The following is a 17,500-nucleotide window of genomic DNA, read 5'->3' as shown; positions in this document are numbered from 1 at the left end:
TATATATATATATATGTGTGTGTGTGTGTGTGTGTGTGTGTGTGTGTGTGTGTGTGTGTGTGTGTGTGTACAGTACCGATAGTATCGGTAACGGTTTCTTTTGTACCGGTACGTACCGGTACTGAAATTAGCGGTACTTGCCCACCACTACTAACTGCCAACTGTGAACTGACTGAGTAAGCCTACTCGTCGTGTACTCGTACAGGTCTCTCTTTCCTTCAGCCAAGCCCGTGTGTTGGACTGTTGGCACTGTTAGGCTTGTTCTTAGGAATTGGACTATTCCATTAATGTCTGGGTGGTTGTGCGGCATGCACCGCCTTCTGCCCCAACAAAATACCGAAAAAAAAAATCTTTACTCTTTAGTTTGAAGGCCTGTATTACATTTTCAACGCATAAATTGAACATGTAATTGAATTATGAAAACCGACTAAACCGAGTAGTACTCACTCAAATAAAAAAAACCGAGTAAACGGAGTACTGCTCGGACCAAAACTGTCATCCCTACTAAACAAACCATCAAAATACACTGGTGTGCATAGGGAACATGTTCTACTTGGAATAACTTGTAGTTTCGCCTTTAGCAGTGTATATTTGGAGAAGCTCGTGTTACGCCCTGTATAAACGATCGCCATACAGACAGCCCTGAGCTGGTCTGTCCTTCACGGCCACTCTCCAGTGTCCAGTGTCCATTGGGCCGAAACTCACCAGTGACTATGCACACGGACGAGTTTACCTAATGGTTTGTTCTTTGCTAAAGTGTCAGTGAATATAGTTCCTTTATTTGCAGTTTTATTTATTGCATGTATATTTATTTCAACTAGTGTTTGTAGATATTTTCTACTTGAAAGTGTTTTAATGCATGCATGTCTATATTTTTCTACCTTTTGCGTGTGCATGTGTATTTGTGCAGTATATTTACTTATATGAGTTCAGAAAGTTATTCCCAACAGTACACACGCTACTTGTAAGTGTTGAGGGAGTGGTGTTGTGGTGGTGATTAAAACAATAAGCTAAGGCTGATCTTTATTTCCAGTTGTGTCATTAGAATTAGATTATAGTACATGGACTGATAACACGTGCACGGTACATTTGCATCCAGTCTTGTTGGTCTACTCTGGGAGTCCCATAATAAGATAAATAGAAACAACAAGTTTTCCATTTTTAAAGATCCATTTCCTTTGACGAAAAAGAATCCTGACGCCATTCTCTTTGGCGTTTGTTGATGATTATTTCTGTTGACCAAAATCCTCTAATTAAAAAGAAGAAAAATAATAATAGGCTAAACTGAATAAAACAACCATAAACCTCTCATAAAATACATTGATATCCTCTTACGACTAAGAATCTGCCTCCATTCATTTTGACATTTACGCTTATTTTTACGGACCAATAACCCTCCTTTCCCTCAAAAATAAATAAAATAAAATAAAAACAAAAGAATAAATAAAATAAACAAAACAAGCATAAGTAACCCATAAAACAAGCCCAGTTCCTTTGACAAGCAAGAATCAGTCTCCGTTCTCTATGGCGTTTGTTTATGTTTATTTTTGCTGACCAATGAGAGGAGAGAGAGTGACGTCAGGCAGCCAATCAGCGACGAGGAGTGGAGAGCATCAGCCAATCAGCGACCAGAAAGGGAGTGAGGCTGGCGGAGAGCACTAAGGGGAGCTGTCTCTTACTAAACTAATGTAAATATTGCTTGTTTTAACACTCCCCAAGGCTGCTGAAGGAAGAGGAGTAACGGGGCAGCTTCATTTAAAGGTTCCTGAGTGAGTATCCTTTATTATTCCGAGTCCATGTGGTGTTTTAATGGTGTTTTGTGGGGTGTCCCGGTGTTGTGTGCAGGCGTGTCATATCTCTCGTCTTATTGATGTTGTATTCGTGGTGGTGTGTTTACGTGGGCTTGGTGAGGGTGGTGTGTGTGGGTTTGTGTTGCTTAAGTTGTTTCTCTCTCTCTCTCTCTCTCTCTCTCTCTCTCTCTCTCTCTCTCTCTCTCTCTCTCTCTCTCTCGGGTGCATCTTGGTGTGAATTTGTATTTTTTGTTTTTCTCTTTCTTCTTTTTTGCTCTTTTTCCTTTTCTCTTGTTTTTCCTTATTTGTTTTCCTCTCCTCTTCATTCGTTTTATTTATTTCTCCCGTTCTTTTCTTCCTTATCTCTTTGTTGTATTTTATCTTTGTATTTCTCTTTTCTTTCTTTCTTCTTCTTTTCTTCATCTACTTTGTTTATTTCTTCCTTTTCATTGTTCACTTCCTTTTTTTATTTCCTTCTTCTCTTTCTTCTTCTTCCTTTTATTTCTTTTCCTCTGTTTCTCTTCCATTTTCTGTTTTATTCATCACTTCCTTGTTCTTTTCCTTTTTTTTTTTTTTTGCCTCATATCTCCTTTCCTTCTTCCTATTTTCTCTTTTCTCTCTTTCATTTTCTTATTTTCTCATCTCGTTATCTTCTTCCTTTTCCAGTTCCTCGTTTTATTCATTTTTCCTTGTTACTTCTTTTCTTCCTTCCTGTTTTCTTGTTTATTTCCTTTTTCTCTTCATCTATGTTTCAATTCCTTTTTTCTCTTCCTTGTTTTCCTCTTCCTTATATTCATCCTCTTCTCTAATTCCCCTTTTTCTTCCTTTTTTTCTCTGTTTACTTATTCTTCTTCCTTCTTCCTTTTTTTTTCCTTTTTTTTTTTTTTTTTCCTTTTCTCTTCTCTGTCTATGTGTCAGTTTCCCTTTTTCATCTTCCTCTCTTCCCCCTTCATCATAATCCTCCACTTCCTCCTCTTTCCTTTCCCTCTCATGTATCACTTCCTCTTCCTTCTTCCTTCTTCCTTCCTCCTAGTTACTTATTCATTTATTCACCATTCATTTTTATTTTCTACTTAACTTCACTCTAAAAACTTGAATTTCCTCATTGGAGATATGTAAAGTTAGCTTAGGTTAGGTTAGGCTGATTTTGACATGCTCTAGGTAGGTGACGTATCTCTGTGTGTCATTTATCGCGTTACGTACCTTGATGCATTTTATATTCATTCTGCTTACTATTTGGTGATTTTATACAGCTTCAGAAACTTATGTAGGGATTGAAATAGGGAAGACTCTGGCCATTAATCTTCTGACCTCCATAGACTCTTCGTAATGTGAATAAAATTGTGTAATCGTCCTCAAAATTCAAGGTAAAAATGCGTCCCAGTACTGAAGGAGTTAGGAGGGAGATTTCAAGACATTTATCCATATCTTTTGGCTAATTCTCTTGTATCTGCATGGGAACTGGCATCTAAGTAGGCCTTTTTTCTTTTTATTTTTTTTTTTGTTCCTCTTGCGTAAAAAAAAAAAAAATTCTTTATGCGTAGAATATAAAAGAAGAAGAAAAAAAAAAATCCACATTCCTCTTAGATTTCCATACAAGTAGATTGAGTTGGCATTTTAGTGAGGCTCTATAAAATGCCACACTATTAAGTCCCCTGATTATTGAGTGTGTCCTGCAATGTCCTGAGCCAGTCCTTGTGTCACTACTGCCCTGGTGACTCACTGCCTCACTGCACTGGTGGGGCTTCCTAGCATGACCCACTAACACAGACAGGCAGGCAGGCAGGCAGGGAGACACAGTGACAAGTAGACAGGCTTGGAGACACAGTGACAAGTAGACAGACAGGGAGACACAGAGGTAGGCAGGCAGGGAGACACAGAGACAAGTAGACAGGCAGGGAGACACAGGTAGGCAGGCTGGCAGGGAGACAGAGAGGCAGGTAGGGAGACAAACAGAAATGCAGGAAGACACAAGGACAAGGAGGCAGGCAGGGAGACAGACAGAAAGGCAGGGAGAAATAGATTACCACGAGTTTTGTGCATGATTAGACCATTTTATTTACATTAAGAAAGGGTTTATGGGGGTTAGATTAATGCACAGAGTCTTCACTATTTCAATCCCCACATGAGTACACACAGCTACAAAACAGAATAATTAAGTAACAGCAAGGACAAGGAAGAACAGACAGTGGCAAGGAAGGGTACTAGACACAGGTACACGGAACTAATACCTGTTTATCATTGCTGGTCTCTGCCACTGCTGACCTGTGAACTGAACAATTGCCACAGTACTAACACAGCAAATCAAACTCACTCCCCCCCCACTCACAATATGAAGGTACTGCTGCATGGCAAACTCAGCATAGCAAACCCTGTGGTCTGTGCTGCTGTTCTGGACATTGGTCACACTGCAAAGCCTGCTGTGTATCTTTTTTATTACATTCTCTTTTCTCTATCTGTCTTTATTCCTGTCTTCGTTTTCCTTCTTTCTTTGCACCATTTTTTGTATCTATCGTGAATCATTACTATTTTTTTTTTATTTTATTTTTATTTTTAATCTTTCCATAGTCTCTGTGTGTCTTTCATTGCCTTCTTTCTCTATTTTTTTTATCTCTTCTTTTTCCTCTTCCATATATCTTTCTGCTGCATTTTATTTCATCCATCGTGTATCAGTGGCTATTTTTGTCTGTTTTTATCTCTCTCTCTATGTGTTTGTATTCTGTATCTCTTTCATTGCATTCTCTTTCTCTGTGTCTTTCTTTTGTGCCAGAAACATGAAAAACAAAGATGCGTTAATATGTTGTCAAAAGATGAAGCTTGGCCGAACTTAACCTAACTTGAGCATAGAGGAGAAAAATTGAAGGAGAGAAAAATGAAAAAGGGTTAAAATTTGTCTTGAAATGAGACTTGAGACAAAAATATGAGAAATAAAGTTGATTGTGTCTTTGTGTCTATCTTCTTTTTTTTTTTTCTCTGCTGTTTATCTTTCTGCATCATTTTGGCTCTTGTGTTTGTTTATTTATCCACACGTCTGTACTGTATCTATTTCATTGCATTCCTTCTCTGTATCTTTCTCCATGTCTGTTTTTCTGCACCATATGTTTTTGTGTATCTTTCTCCATGTCTGTCTGCCTCCCCATCAGTCTTTGGTCTCACACTCACACTGCGAAGGTCTCTGTCAAGTGTGTGTGTGTGTGTGTGAGTGTGAGAAGAAAGTGTGTGTGTTTGTGTGTATGTAAAGATTTTTTTGCATGTGAAGTGTGTGTGTGTGTGTGAAGACTTTTTGCATGTGAAGTGTGTGTGTGTGTGTGTGTGTGTGTGTGTGTGTGTGTGTGTGTGTGTGTGAAGAGTCTCCACTTATTACTAGCCACACACTTCATCCACACACTTCACTTCTCTCAATCTCCCATCCCTCTCTCTCTCTCCCTCTCGTTCTAACATACCGTCTTCATATTTCACAGGAGAGCTTTCTTATTAAACTCACCTCTCTTTCTCCCTCTCTCTCTCTTATCATAGCACACTCATATTTTACAGTTTATTTATCTCAAAGCTTATCGCAGCATCCATCTCCTTCACTTTATCTCCCTGTGGTATTTTGTCTATCTTATCACCTCATCTTCCTTTGTCCTGAGGTGACCAGTGCTTATAGAGGTGCCCAGCTGACCACCTCTACCACTCCACAGGTCATTCTTTCACCCCCTTGCTAGATATTCCACTCATGTCCCTCCATCACCCTCCACCAGTGCTCTCAATCCTCTCCTTCAAGTACAGCCATTGCCAGGTTGATTTTCATTGTCATGGGTGCGTTGTGTGTCTAGTCTCATGGTTCTTTTCACCAGTGTTCTCAGGATTATCTTATTTTTTTGTTGGTGTGGTGTTTTAGAGAGTCAGTGTGTGTGGTGAGAGCCTTGTACTGTTCTTAACCCCTTGACTACCATGGTGTGTTTTTCTATTCACTCTGCTTACTATTTGGTGATTTTATACAGCTTCAGAAACTTATGTCGGGGTTGAAATAGTGAAGACTGTGGCCATTAATCTTCTGGACCTCCTTACACCCCTCGTAATGCAAATCAAATTGTCTAATCACACGCAAAACTCATGGTAGAAATGCGTCTCATTACTGAAGGAGTTAATGTGGAGTGATTAGTTGATTTCTTGTTGTGCTTTACATAATGACATGCAGCCTCTGTCACCTTCACTCCTTCAGTACTGAGGACATTTTTACCTTGATTTTTTGGGTATGATTAGACAATTTTATTTGCATTAGGAAGGGTCTGTGGAGGTAAAAAAATGAATGGCCAAAGTCTTTACTATTCTAATCCCAACATGAGTTTCTGAAGCTGTACGAAATCACCCAATAGTAACCAGAATGAATATGAAAATTGCATCCTGGTACTGAAGAGATTAAGGCTACAAGAAGGAAGTCACACAAGCACAGTGAGTGAACCAGCCACCACTCCTGCCACTGTGACTGGGCTGATGGGGCTGAGATGTGCTGTGGCCTGCTCATAATACATCAATACTGGCATGGTGTACACAAGAAAAGTATTCACAGATCTGTCAGTTCATATCTCAGGCAGGCCAGGGATCATAGCTTCTAGAGTGTTAGTACTGTCCGCTCAGGCATGGTTAGATTGGTGGATCGATAGATAGAGATGCTTTATTGAATGGAAAAGTTGTTGACTAAATAAGATGACATGAATGATATTAAATGGTTTAGTTTGTATGTGTTTGAATTACATTTGGTCAACTGTTTGTGTGTGGTGCAAAAACAGTCGCTTAGATATAAAAAACATGGCATTTAACTCCTCTAAATACAACACACACACACACACACACACACGCACGCACACACACACACACACACACACACACACACACACACACACACACACACACACACACACACACACACACACACACACACACACATGCGAGGTTGTGACCTTGTTGTCGCCAGTGGTGTTCGATGTGCCTGGTCTCAGGCCTATCCGAAGATCGGAAATAATGAGCTCTGAGCTCGTTCGGCTGTCTCGTCAGAGACTGCAGCAGATCAAACAGTGAACACACACACACACACACACACACACACACACACACACACACACACACACACACACACACACACACACACACACATGTTAAAAAATATAGTTTCCTGCAAAGATGTGTTGAGACATGGAACAGTTTGAGTGAAGAAGTGGTGTCAGCAACGAGTGTGTATAGTTTTAAAGAAAAATTGGATAAGCTATGCACACTCGTTGCTGACACCACTTCTTCACTCAAACTGTTCCATGTCTCAACACATCTTTGCAGGAAACTATATTTTTTAACATATGTGTTTGTGTATGTGTGTGTGTGTGTGTGTGTGTGTGTGTGTGTGTGTGTGTGTGTGTGTGTGTGTGTGTTTCACTGTTTGATCTGCTGCAGTCTCTGACGAGACAGCCGAACGAGCTCAGAGCTCATTATTTCCGATCTTCAGATAGGCCTGAGACCAGGCACACACCACAAACCAGGACAACAAGGTCACAACTCCTCGATTTACATCCTGTACCTACAAAGGGCCACAAAAGCGTAAAGACCAGGCCCTGTAAAACTACAACTAGGTAAAACTTGGTAAAATACGCACACAAACACACACATATGAGAAGCAGTGTTGTGTTGGTGTTGGTGACAGGATGTGGTGCAACAGACACTTTCAACTACAAATATTATCTCTTTCTTGATAGAGTGTTGGTGTTGGTTACAGGATGTGGTGCAACATCTGCAACAACAAAGATTCTCTCTCTTGATAGAGTGTTGAGATGGAAGCCTCTTTTATTTATTTATTCACTTATTTTTTGTGTAAGAGAGGAAACCCGGCTAAGGTTGACAAAAATACTTAAACAAGAAAAGGCCCTCTTAGATGCCAGTCCCTGAGTAGGTCCATCTGAGAGAGTTAGCTAAAAGAACGGGATAAATGTCTGGAAACCTCCCTAGATCTTAAATTCATTCAGTTCATAGGTTTGTATTCTCAGACACTGCTGCAATTCACCTCTACTATTTCAGAAAGCTTTATATGAATTTACACACGACTTTAAAGGTGTTTTTAGGGTTCTAGAGGCAAATTGACAATATATCTACATTATTAACTGGGGAAACACTCTTGAAAAATGTGCTAATCATCTCTGTGGCCTTGGAAAATAGTCATGGTGAGAGAACTGAGTGTTTGTTAATGTGGGCTATAGGAAGATGGAAATACAGAAGCAGGTAGGGAGTTCCAGCCACACCTTCACCTCTCCTTGTACAAATTAAGTGTTTTGAAAGAGTAACCATCACATAGCCAAAGGTATTTTCATCTAGTATATATATATTTTTTTTATCTAATCTAGTAAAACGTAGTAAATTTCCTTAGTAATTGCAGCTTATTTAATTATTGATGGGTAAAATTATCTAGGATTGTGATGGATAAAGCTAGATGTTACTAGTGAAAGAGTTATAGATGAGAGGATTAGTATGATAGGATTAGATGTTACTTAGTGAAAGGGTTATAGATAAGAGGATTAGCATGATAGATAGAATTTGATATTACTAGTGAAAGGGTTATAAAATGAGAGGATTAGTATGATAGATAGGATTAGATAGTACTGAGTCAAAGGGTTTTAAATGAGAATTGGAGCTTGAAGGGACAGGATTAAGTGAAAGCTTTGTAACACTCACCACACTTAGAGAAATTGGAGGTGTCAGATTTAGAGGCAGATGAAGTGCAAGAGTCAACTGTAAAAATTAATCATAAGAATGGACCGTAAGAATGAACCTTAAAAATGAACCGTAAGAATGAACCTTAAGAATCCAATCGTAAAGGTAAACATGAAAAAAAATAAAATAAAATAAAATAAATAAATAAAATAAATAAATAAATGTCTAACTAAAAAGATGCAGAAAAATACCAGTTTGCTTTCTCCTGTGAGCCACAAAGAACACATCTTATTTTAGGCCTATGAATAAAGAAGAAAAAAGAAAAAGAAAGAAAAGGGTACACTCATAATTAATTTCTGTTTGAAGAGATATACCACAAGGATAAGCTCTCTCTCTCTCTCTCTCTCTCTCTCTCTCTCTCTCTCTCTCTCTCTCTCTCTCTCTCAGTGCACACCCTGTTCAGAATTCATGGAAGAGAGTGTGTGTGTGTGTGTGTGTGTGTGTGTGGGCAGTTTTGTGATAGTGTTAGGGTTGTTTGTTATGATGATTATTATGATTATTTTCTTGTTCCTGGTGTAATGTTCAGCCACTTCTCAAAATTTTCCTGTTTAGTTCAAGCAGTGAGAAGAAAGTTGAATGTGTGTGGAGCTTTAGTTATGTTGAGGAAATGTTTGTTGTTGTTGTGGTGATGGTGGTGGTGGTGATGATGCTAATAGGAATGGCTTTCAGTATTATTATTATTATTATTATTATTATTATTGTTATTAGTATTGTCATTATCACCATCACTATCATCATCATTATCACTACTACTACTACTACTACTACTACTACTACTACTACTACTACTACTACTACTACTACTACTACTACTTCTACTACTACTGATATTAAATAGGAGCCACAACTCAACCCTACATTGCCAAGACACACAGTAGCAGTAGTAGTAGTAGTAGTAATAGTGGTGGTGGTGGTGGTGGTGTGAGGAGGAATGACACTAGCGCTAATAATGGTAATGATGAGTGCGGTGTTGGAACTCGATCTGCTTTGATGGTGGTGGTGGTGAATGGCCGCTCAGGGTGGGGCGGTGGTGTGAATCTGCGGGAGTTGACGGTGTTGCCAGAGAGAGCGAGCATTATTCTAAAACATACCTTGGCCATTTCTCCACCACATACTTTTAAAAGGTTCCAATTTTTTTTTCTTTTCTTTTTATGTATGGAAGAAAACAAAACCAGGTGCCTTGCCCATACAAAGTGAAAGCGTCAGTCAAAGCCTCCCTATGTGTATTGTGTTTATTCAGGGTTTTAGTGACACATTGACAGGATTTTCTACATTTCTAACAGGGAAACACTCGCTACGGCTGCTTATTCATCTGTGGCGCTTGAAAATAGTCCTAGAGAGAGAGAGAGAGAGAGAGAGAGAGAGAGAGAGAGAGAGATAATTGAAGACTGACACAACAAAAAATATAAGATTAGTAATAATAATAATATGATGATGATGATGATGATGAAGGGAAGCATAGAGAGGGAAGATGAAAGAAAATAAGGATGAGAGAAAAGAGAAGAAGAACAATAGAAAGAATTGTACATAGATGTAGTAGTAGTAGTGGTAATAGTAAAGTAGTAGCAGCAGTAGTGGTAGGAGTAATAGTAGTAGTAGTAGTAGTAGTAGTATATAGTTGTAGTAATGCAATTAGGTTTACGTATATACCTCAGAGAGAGAGAGAGAGAGGGGGAGGAGAGACCGTCACCACCACCACCACCAGTGCCACACCACCACCACCACCACCACTGGTCCACTACTACACCAGCAACAACAGCAGCAGTCAGTTTATCAGCAGAGGCGGAGGGGCCCGGACGCCTCTGCCGCCCGTCTCTCCCGCTTCCCTGCTACACACACAGACACTCCTTCCCTCTCCCGCCCTGCCCTCGCCCTCCCCTCTCCCTCTCCCTCTCCCTCCCGCGGTGCGAACCTTTAAAGGAGACAGACAGACAGACAGACAAGTGGAAAGCAATCTAGTGAAGGCAAGTTTGGTTTGGATTGGGTTATGAAAAGTGGTGATTGGTTTGGTGAAGTGTGTGTGTGTGTGTGTGTGTGTGTGTGTAACGTACATGCATATGGTATGATTGTGTTTCCTTGTATTGAGTTCGAGTTGCGTCACTGTGTGTGTGTGTGTGTGTGTGTAGGAGTTTATTGTGTACGTATGTGTGTGTTGTTTTTGTGTCATCATCATCATCACCATCATCACCACCACCATTCCAGAGTTTGCAGTGACTGGTTGACTGACTGACTGATGGGTGATGGGTGAAGGCTGATTGGAATCCCGCGTGACTGACTGATGGATGGATGTGAAGAGTGAGTGAGTGAGTGAGTGAGTTGTGTGACACCACGTGGAAGTGATGGTGACGCTGTTGTTGTTGTTGTTGTTGTTGTTACTTTTACGTCTACTACTACTGCTACTTCTTCTTCTTCTTCTTCTTCTTCTTCTACTTCTACTACTACTACTACTACTACTACTACTACTACTACTACTACCACCACTAAAACCACCTGTTCTCTCCTCCACAGATGGTGACTATGGATGGTGCAGCCCCCACCTCACCCACCTCATGAAGGTTAGCCCACGCAAGCCCCGGCCCCCACCGCCACCACTACCGCCACCACCACCACCACGTGCACCCACCACCACCACCACCACCGTCCTGGCGATAGTGGTGGTGGTGGTGATGGTCACGGGCTGCCAAGGACTAGGAGAGGAGATACAAGCAGACCCTACCATCACCACCACCACCACGACTAACAACACCACGACAACCACTGCAAGAAGCACCACGCAGGAGATACCAGTCACCACCACCACCACTACAGTAACGGCAGATGTCAGGAATGGCGGGGTGGCTGCAAATGGTGACAGCGGTGGGAGAAACACGGCGAACATTGGTGGCAGCGGTGGGATGATGTCTACCGATAGCTTACCTCTCACGACCAGCACTCCGCAGACCCTCACGTGTCCCGAGGATCTGTGTAAAGTAACAGGGATGACGGAGAATGCTGGGGAGGTCCTCTCGGCGGCGCCTCCACTCAAGGTAGCATGCCACGATCCCCTTCAGATTACTTCGCTGACGGATATCTGGCCCCATTGCCTCACCCCCGCCACCAGGCTGCTGTGAGTACTGAAAGTGGATGTAATTGGTGTAGTGAGGGGTGGATGGATAATGTTGTAGTTGTAGTAGTAGTAGTAGTAGTAGTAGTAGTAGTGAAGAGCCGAAGTGAAAGGGTGGCGTTGATGATAATGTAGGAGAAAGGATGTAGTAGTAATAGTAGTAGTAGTAGTAGTAGTAGTAGTAGTAGTAGTAGTAGTAGTAGTAGCCAAGGATCGTGCTGAGGTAGTAAAAGGATGGATGGGTCGTTAAGAATAGTGACGTACAGACCAAAGAGACGACCATATCTATGTGTGTGTGTGTGTGTGTGTTTAGCTGGAGAGGTCATCATATTCTCTCTCTCTCTCTCTCTCTCTCTCTCTCTCTCTCTCTCTCTCTCTCTCTCTCTCTCTCTCTCTCTCTCTCAGTTAGATACACACGCACACACACATGTATATTCATAAAGACAGATAGATATACACAAACACATACGTAAACAAACAAACAGACGCACGTAATAATAATACCAACACACACACACACACACACACACACACACACACACACACACACACACACACACACACACACACACAAAGTTTTGGTACATTTTAACAATTTTCTACTCAAGTTAAATGAGTTTCCTGTGAAGCCTATAAATTAACAACTCTGTGAATACGTACAGAGAGGTTTGTCAGGGAGGAGGAGGAGGAGGAGGAGGAGGAGGAGGAGGAGGAGGAGGAGGAGAATAGAGGGTATAGAGAAAGAGGAAGGAGGAGGAAAAAGGAGACTAGAGGGCGTTCTTATCCTCTTATTTTATACCTCTATCAGAAAAAAATAGTAGTGGTGGTGGTGGTAGGTGGTGATGGTGGTGGCTAGGTGTTTCAGTATAGGGGAGGCAGGAGGTTGAAAGGGGATGGGGGGCGTGACGTAAGACAAATGGTTTCGTCCTGCCCTAAAACCTCGTAATTTGAGGCGATAATTGTTTTGCACTGACGGTAATGATGATGTTGTTGTTGTCGTGAGGCGGTGGCGGTGGTGGTGGTGGTGGTGGTGGTGGTGAGTTAGGAAAGGCTTGGTAAAAAAAAATAGATTTGGTTTAGGTGTGGTGGTGGTGGTGATGTTGATGTTGATGGTGGTGGTGGTGGTGGTGGTGATTGTAAGTTAGGAAAGGTGGGTATAGTGGTGGTGTTGGTGATGGTAGTGGTTGTGGTGGTGATGGTAGTGGTGGTGGTGGTGGTGGTAGTGGTAGTTGGGCAAAGTTAAAATAAGTGAGGTTATATGGAGAGGTGGTGGTGGTGGTGGTGGTGGTGGGATTCTTCTGTTACTTTCTTATATGACAGTAAAAAAAATATATGTGTGTGCTTATTCATAGTAACTGTATTTATTCTATTTATTTCTATTGTTTTATGTAAGAGTGGAAAACCGACGAAGGACAACAAAAAATAATCAAACCCAAAACTTAGATGCCAGTCGCCGAGCAGGTCCGAGAAAATAAGCTTTAAAAAAAAAAATAATAGGATAAATGTCTTGACACCTCACTCGTAAACCCTTTCAGTACCACAGCGCAATTCCACAATCAATCTGCTTACTATGTGGTGACTTTATACAGCTTCAGAAACTTGTGTGGGGGATTAAAACAGTGAGGACAGTGGCCAATAATCTTCTGCCCTCCATAGACTCTTCCTGAGGCAAAGAAAATCGTCAAATTCGTGTGTGTCTCAGTACTGAAGGGGTTAAATGTGTTCAGGTCACAGGAAGATGGGAGCACAGGAGCTGACAGGGAGTTACAGAGTGTGCCAGAGTTAGTTAGTTAGTTAATTAGTCTTGGTTAGTTAGTTAGTTAGTTAGTCATGGTTAGGTTACGTGCTGGTAGTAGTGGTGGTGGTGGTGGTGGTGGTAGCGGGTCCTGCTCACCTGTTAATTAAAGGTGTGTTAGTCTGGCGCGCTTCGCTGGCAGAAAGGTAAAGGAATTAATTTATTCATGCAGCTGATGAGTTGTAATAGATTTTTAGGAAGTAATGTGTCAGGGTACACGCGCACCACCACCACCACCACCACCACCACCACCACCACCATTATCAACAAAGGCACACGCTACAGATAAGGAAACTTCAGTACAACTACCACTACCTCCTCCTCCTCCTCCTCCTCCTCCTCCTCCTCCTCGCTGCTCAGACCCAGTAACACAAACACACACATGCAAACAACACACACACACACACACACACACACACACACACACACACACGCACACGCACGGGTGAATAAGTGAGTTGAAATGAACGAGTCATGACGTTGAACTTCACACACACACACACACACACACACACACACACACACACACACACACACACACACACACACACACACACACACACACACACACCGAGTTAAGTGAATAAATAAGTAAGAATAATGAAGATACCTACTCGTTCTTTGTCATATTTTTTGCTATAACACTGCACTTTTATAAACAACACCCCTTCAGTACCATGACGCGTTTCCATAGTCACTCTGCTTACTATCTGGTGATTTTATACACCTTCAGAAACTCATGTGGGGATTAAAATACTGAAGACTCTGGGCCATTAATCTTCTGAGCCCCATAGACCCTTCCTAATGTCTATAAAATGGTCTAATCGTACACAAATCTCAAGGTAGAAATGCGTCCCAGTACTGAAGGGGTTAAAACTTGATGGGGGAACAGTGGCAGGCTCAGACCGTACCTGTAGCTTGTAGAATAGCTGTGGATGTAATAGTGTCTGGGGTGGTTGTAATGTTGGTATTGGTAGTAGTGGTAATGGATAGGTTAGTGTGGTAGTATTCGTTGAGATAATGGTAGTAGGGATAGTGGTAGAATAGTTGTAGTTGTAATGTTGGTTAGTTATGGTAAGAGTTAGTAGCAGTAGTAGTAGTAGTAATAGTAGTAATTGTTGTTGTTGTAATAGTAAGGTTAATAGCTGTGATAATAGAAAGTTATTAAGTAGAATAGTAGTAATTGTAGAGTTAATAGTGATAGGATTAGTAGCAGTGATAATAGTTGAATAAAAGTAGTAGAAAATCGAAAAATAGTTATAAGGATAATGGTAGGGTTCATGGTTGTAATAGTAGTAGTAGTAGCAGTAGTAGTAGTCTTAGAACTTATGAGAATTGAAGAATACTATATGAGTGAGCAGAATAATATATAGTAGTAACTCAGTAGTAGGGGAAGTGTAAGCAGGTTTGAGGGTCACGTGACATTATTAGAATGAGGCCAAGAGTTAGATTAGACAGAAGAAGAAGATTATCGCCTCATTTTTCTTGTGTACACCTTTGAATGACTCAGTAATGGACGTGAGAGTGAATGTAGGAAAGGTGGTGGTGAGGAAATATATCACCCGTGGTAAGATAAGATTGATGCAAGAGTTAGATTAGTAAAGGAAAGATTATCAGCTCAGTTTTCGTCTTGTTTACAAATGAATGTTAGTGATTATAAGAATGTAAGGAAGATGGACGGTAAATATATCTCACCCGTGGTAAGATAAGATCGAAGTAAGAAGGAAAGGTTATCAGCTTACTTTTTGTCTTGTTTAAAGCTTTGAATGACTCGCAGATGAACGTAGGAGTGATTATAAGAAAGATGGACACTAATTATATCACGGAAAAGTTAGATTAGTAAAGAAAAGCCTAACCTGACCTAACCTAACTGTACTTGACCTTACTCTATCCTTACCTAACCTGACCTAACCTAACCTAACCTAACCTAACCTAACCTAACCTAACCCAACCCAACCCAACCTAACCTAACCAAACCCACCAATTTCACACTCACTCTACACCTGCCAATATTAATGAAGGCAAACACATATGGACACACCTGAACACACCTGCCTTTTTAGTGACTTGGGGAAAGGGGGGGAGGGGAGAAGGAAGGGAGGGAAGGGTAACTAATTAAGAATAAATAGCCGGTGTGAGTACGTGTGTTTGTGAGTTAATTAGTGCAGTGTGAGGTGAATGTTATCACACCTGCCTGTGTTTACCTGTGTGTGTGTGTGTCTGTGTGTGTGATGGTGATGGTGTGATGTGGTGGAAGAGGATAATGATGGCGAGGAAGGAAGGAAGGAAGGAAGGAAGGAAGGAAGGAAGGAAGGAAGGAAGGAAGGAAGGAAGGAAGGAAGGAAGGAAGGAAGGAAGGAAGGAAGGAAGGAAGGAAGAAAGAAAGAAAGAAAGAAAGAAAGATTACAGTGATGATGATGATGATGATGATGATGATGGGGAGGAGGAGGATAATGATGGTTTGGAAGAAGAAAAGGAGGAGGAGGAGAGGAGAAACAGGGATTACAATGATGATGAAGAAGAGAACGAAGAGAAGGAGGAGGAGGAGGAGGAGGAGGAGGAGGAGATTATGACATGGAAGAGGAAGAGGAGAAAGAAGAAGAAGGATTTAGAATGATGATGGAAATGACTGCACATCTTTTTCTTTCCCTTTTCCTTATAACATTCATTTTCCCCTCTTTTTATGTTCTCCCCTCTCTTCCCCTTGTATTTTATTCCCTCTTTTTCCCTCTCCTTGTTATCTTCTCCCCTCTTTTTCCCCTCCTTGTTATCTTCTCCCCTCTTTTCCTATCCTTGTATCTCCCCTCTTTCCCCCTCCTTGTATCCTCTTCCCCTCGTATCTTCTCCCTTCTCTTCCCTCATTTCCCTTCCTCACCTCGTATTCTAAAACGCTTACCTCTCTCAGCAGAATTTTCCAAGGCCACAGATTTAATTAGTCAGGATTTCAAGACTGTTTCTTTGGCTCATGATGTAGAAATGTTGTTAATCTGTCACTATAGCAGTTAAAACAGCCTTAAAAACCATAACTAGTACTCCTACTGTTTTGTAAGGGCACAGAGGGGATCAGTCGGGTTCTTAAGGGTGTTTCTTTGGTTCGTAATGTAGAAATCTTGTTAATCTGTCACTATAACAGTATAAACAGTCTTGAATACCACCACTACTACTATGAAGATTGGTTTTTAAGGCCGCAGAGGTGATCAGCTGGGTTTTCAATATATAAATCTTGTTAGTCTTCTGCTATAACAGTATAAACAGCCTTCAAAACCCGCGTCACTTCAAAACCCGCGTCACTTCAAAACCCGCGTCACTTCAAAACCCGCGTCACTTCAAAACCCGCGCGTCACTTCAAAACCCGCGTCACTTCAAAACCCGCGCGTCACTTCAACTCCTTCAGTACTGGGACTGTATTTTTTTTTACCATGAGTTTTGATTACAATAGAAGATTTTTTACTTACATAACGTACTTTCTATGTATGTCACAAGATGAATGGGCAGTCTTCAATATTTTTAATCTTTTCGTTTTCCCTCGGTAGGTTAGGTTTTGTGTTTCTTGCTAAAACTTATGATATTTCCCCTCGTTAGGCTGCCATGTGTTACTAATCCTTTTATTTTTTTTCCCCTCGTTAGGTTGCCATGTGTTACTAATCCCTTTCATTTTTTCCCCTCGTTAGGTTGCCATGTGTTTGTGTTACTGATCCCTTTCATTTCCCCCTTGGTGTGTTTCAGGGACTTGTCTGACTGCGGCCTGACGCACCTCACTCCTCGCGTCCTGTCACACCTGCCCAACCTGGAGAAGCTGTGAGTACTTGCCCTCCATCACCGCTTGTTTGCTTAGCTTTGATCAGGTCAAGTCAGGCCAAATCAGGTCAGGTTAGGTTAGGTCAGGACAGGTTAGGTCAGGTCAGGTCAGGTCAGGACAGGACAGGACAGGACAGGACAGGACAGGTTAAGGTTAGGTTAGGTTAGGTTAAGGTTAGGTTATGGTTCCAGGCTTGGTAAAACTGAAAAAAAATAGATAAAAGAATAAATAAGATAGATAGATAAATCTTTCTACTTTTTCCCCCATAAATAAAA

The 17,500-nt window shown here is 41.2% G+C and overlaps 1 protein-coding gene across 3 annotated transcripts in view; it reads left to right on the top strand.

The window, feature by feature from the left end:
* The first annotated feature begins 1,635 nt into the window (after positions 1 to 1,635).
* The window catches only part of LOC123501333 (adhesion G protein-coupled receptor A3-like), a 45,285-nt gene continuing 29,420 nt past the window's right edge, over positions 1,636 to 17,500 (top strand). Inside the window, exons 1-3 of one of the 3 annotated variants that reach the window (XM_045250114.1) lie at positions 1,636 to 1,769; positions 11,037 to 11,634; positions 17,153 to 17,224. In XM_045250114.1, the coding sequence (XP_045106049.1) occupies positions 11,078 to 11,634; positions 17,153 to 17,224 (629 nt within the window). In that variant the 5' untranslated portion in view covers positions 1,636 to 1,769; positions 11,037 to 11,077. Of the gene's footprint in view, positions 1,770 to 10,219; positions 10,493 to 11,036; positions 11,635 to 17,152; positions 17,225 to 17,500 lie in introns of those variants that run through there. The other 2 variants (XM_045250115.1, XM_045250113.1) reach the window with 2 other exon arrangements.

Source organism: Portunus trituberculatus, chromosome 9, assembly GCF_017591435.1.
Source record: "Portunus trituberculatus isolate SZX2019 chromosome 9, ASM1759143v1, whole genome shotgun sequence".
NCBI classification, from domain to species: Eukaryota; Metazoa; Arthropoda; class Malacostraca; order Decapoda; family Portunidae; genus Portunus; species Portunus trituberculatus.
This window is presented reverse-complemented; position numbering and strand designations above follow the sequence as displayed.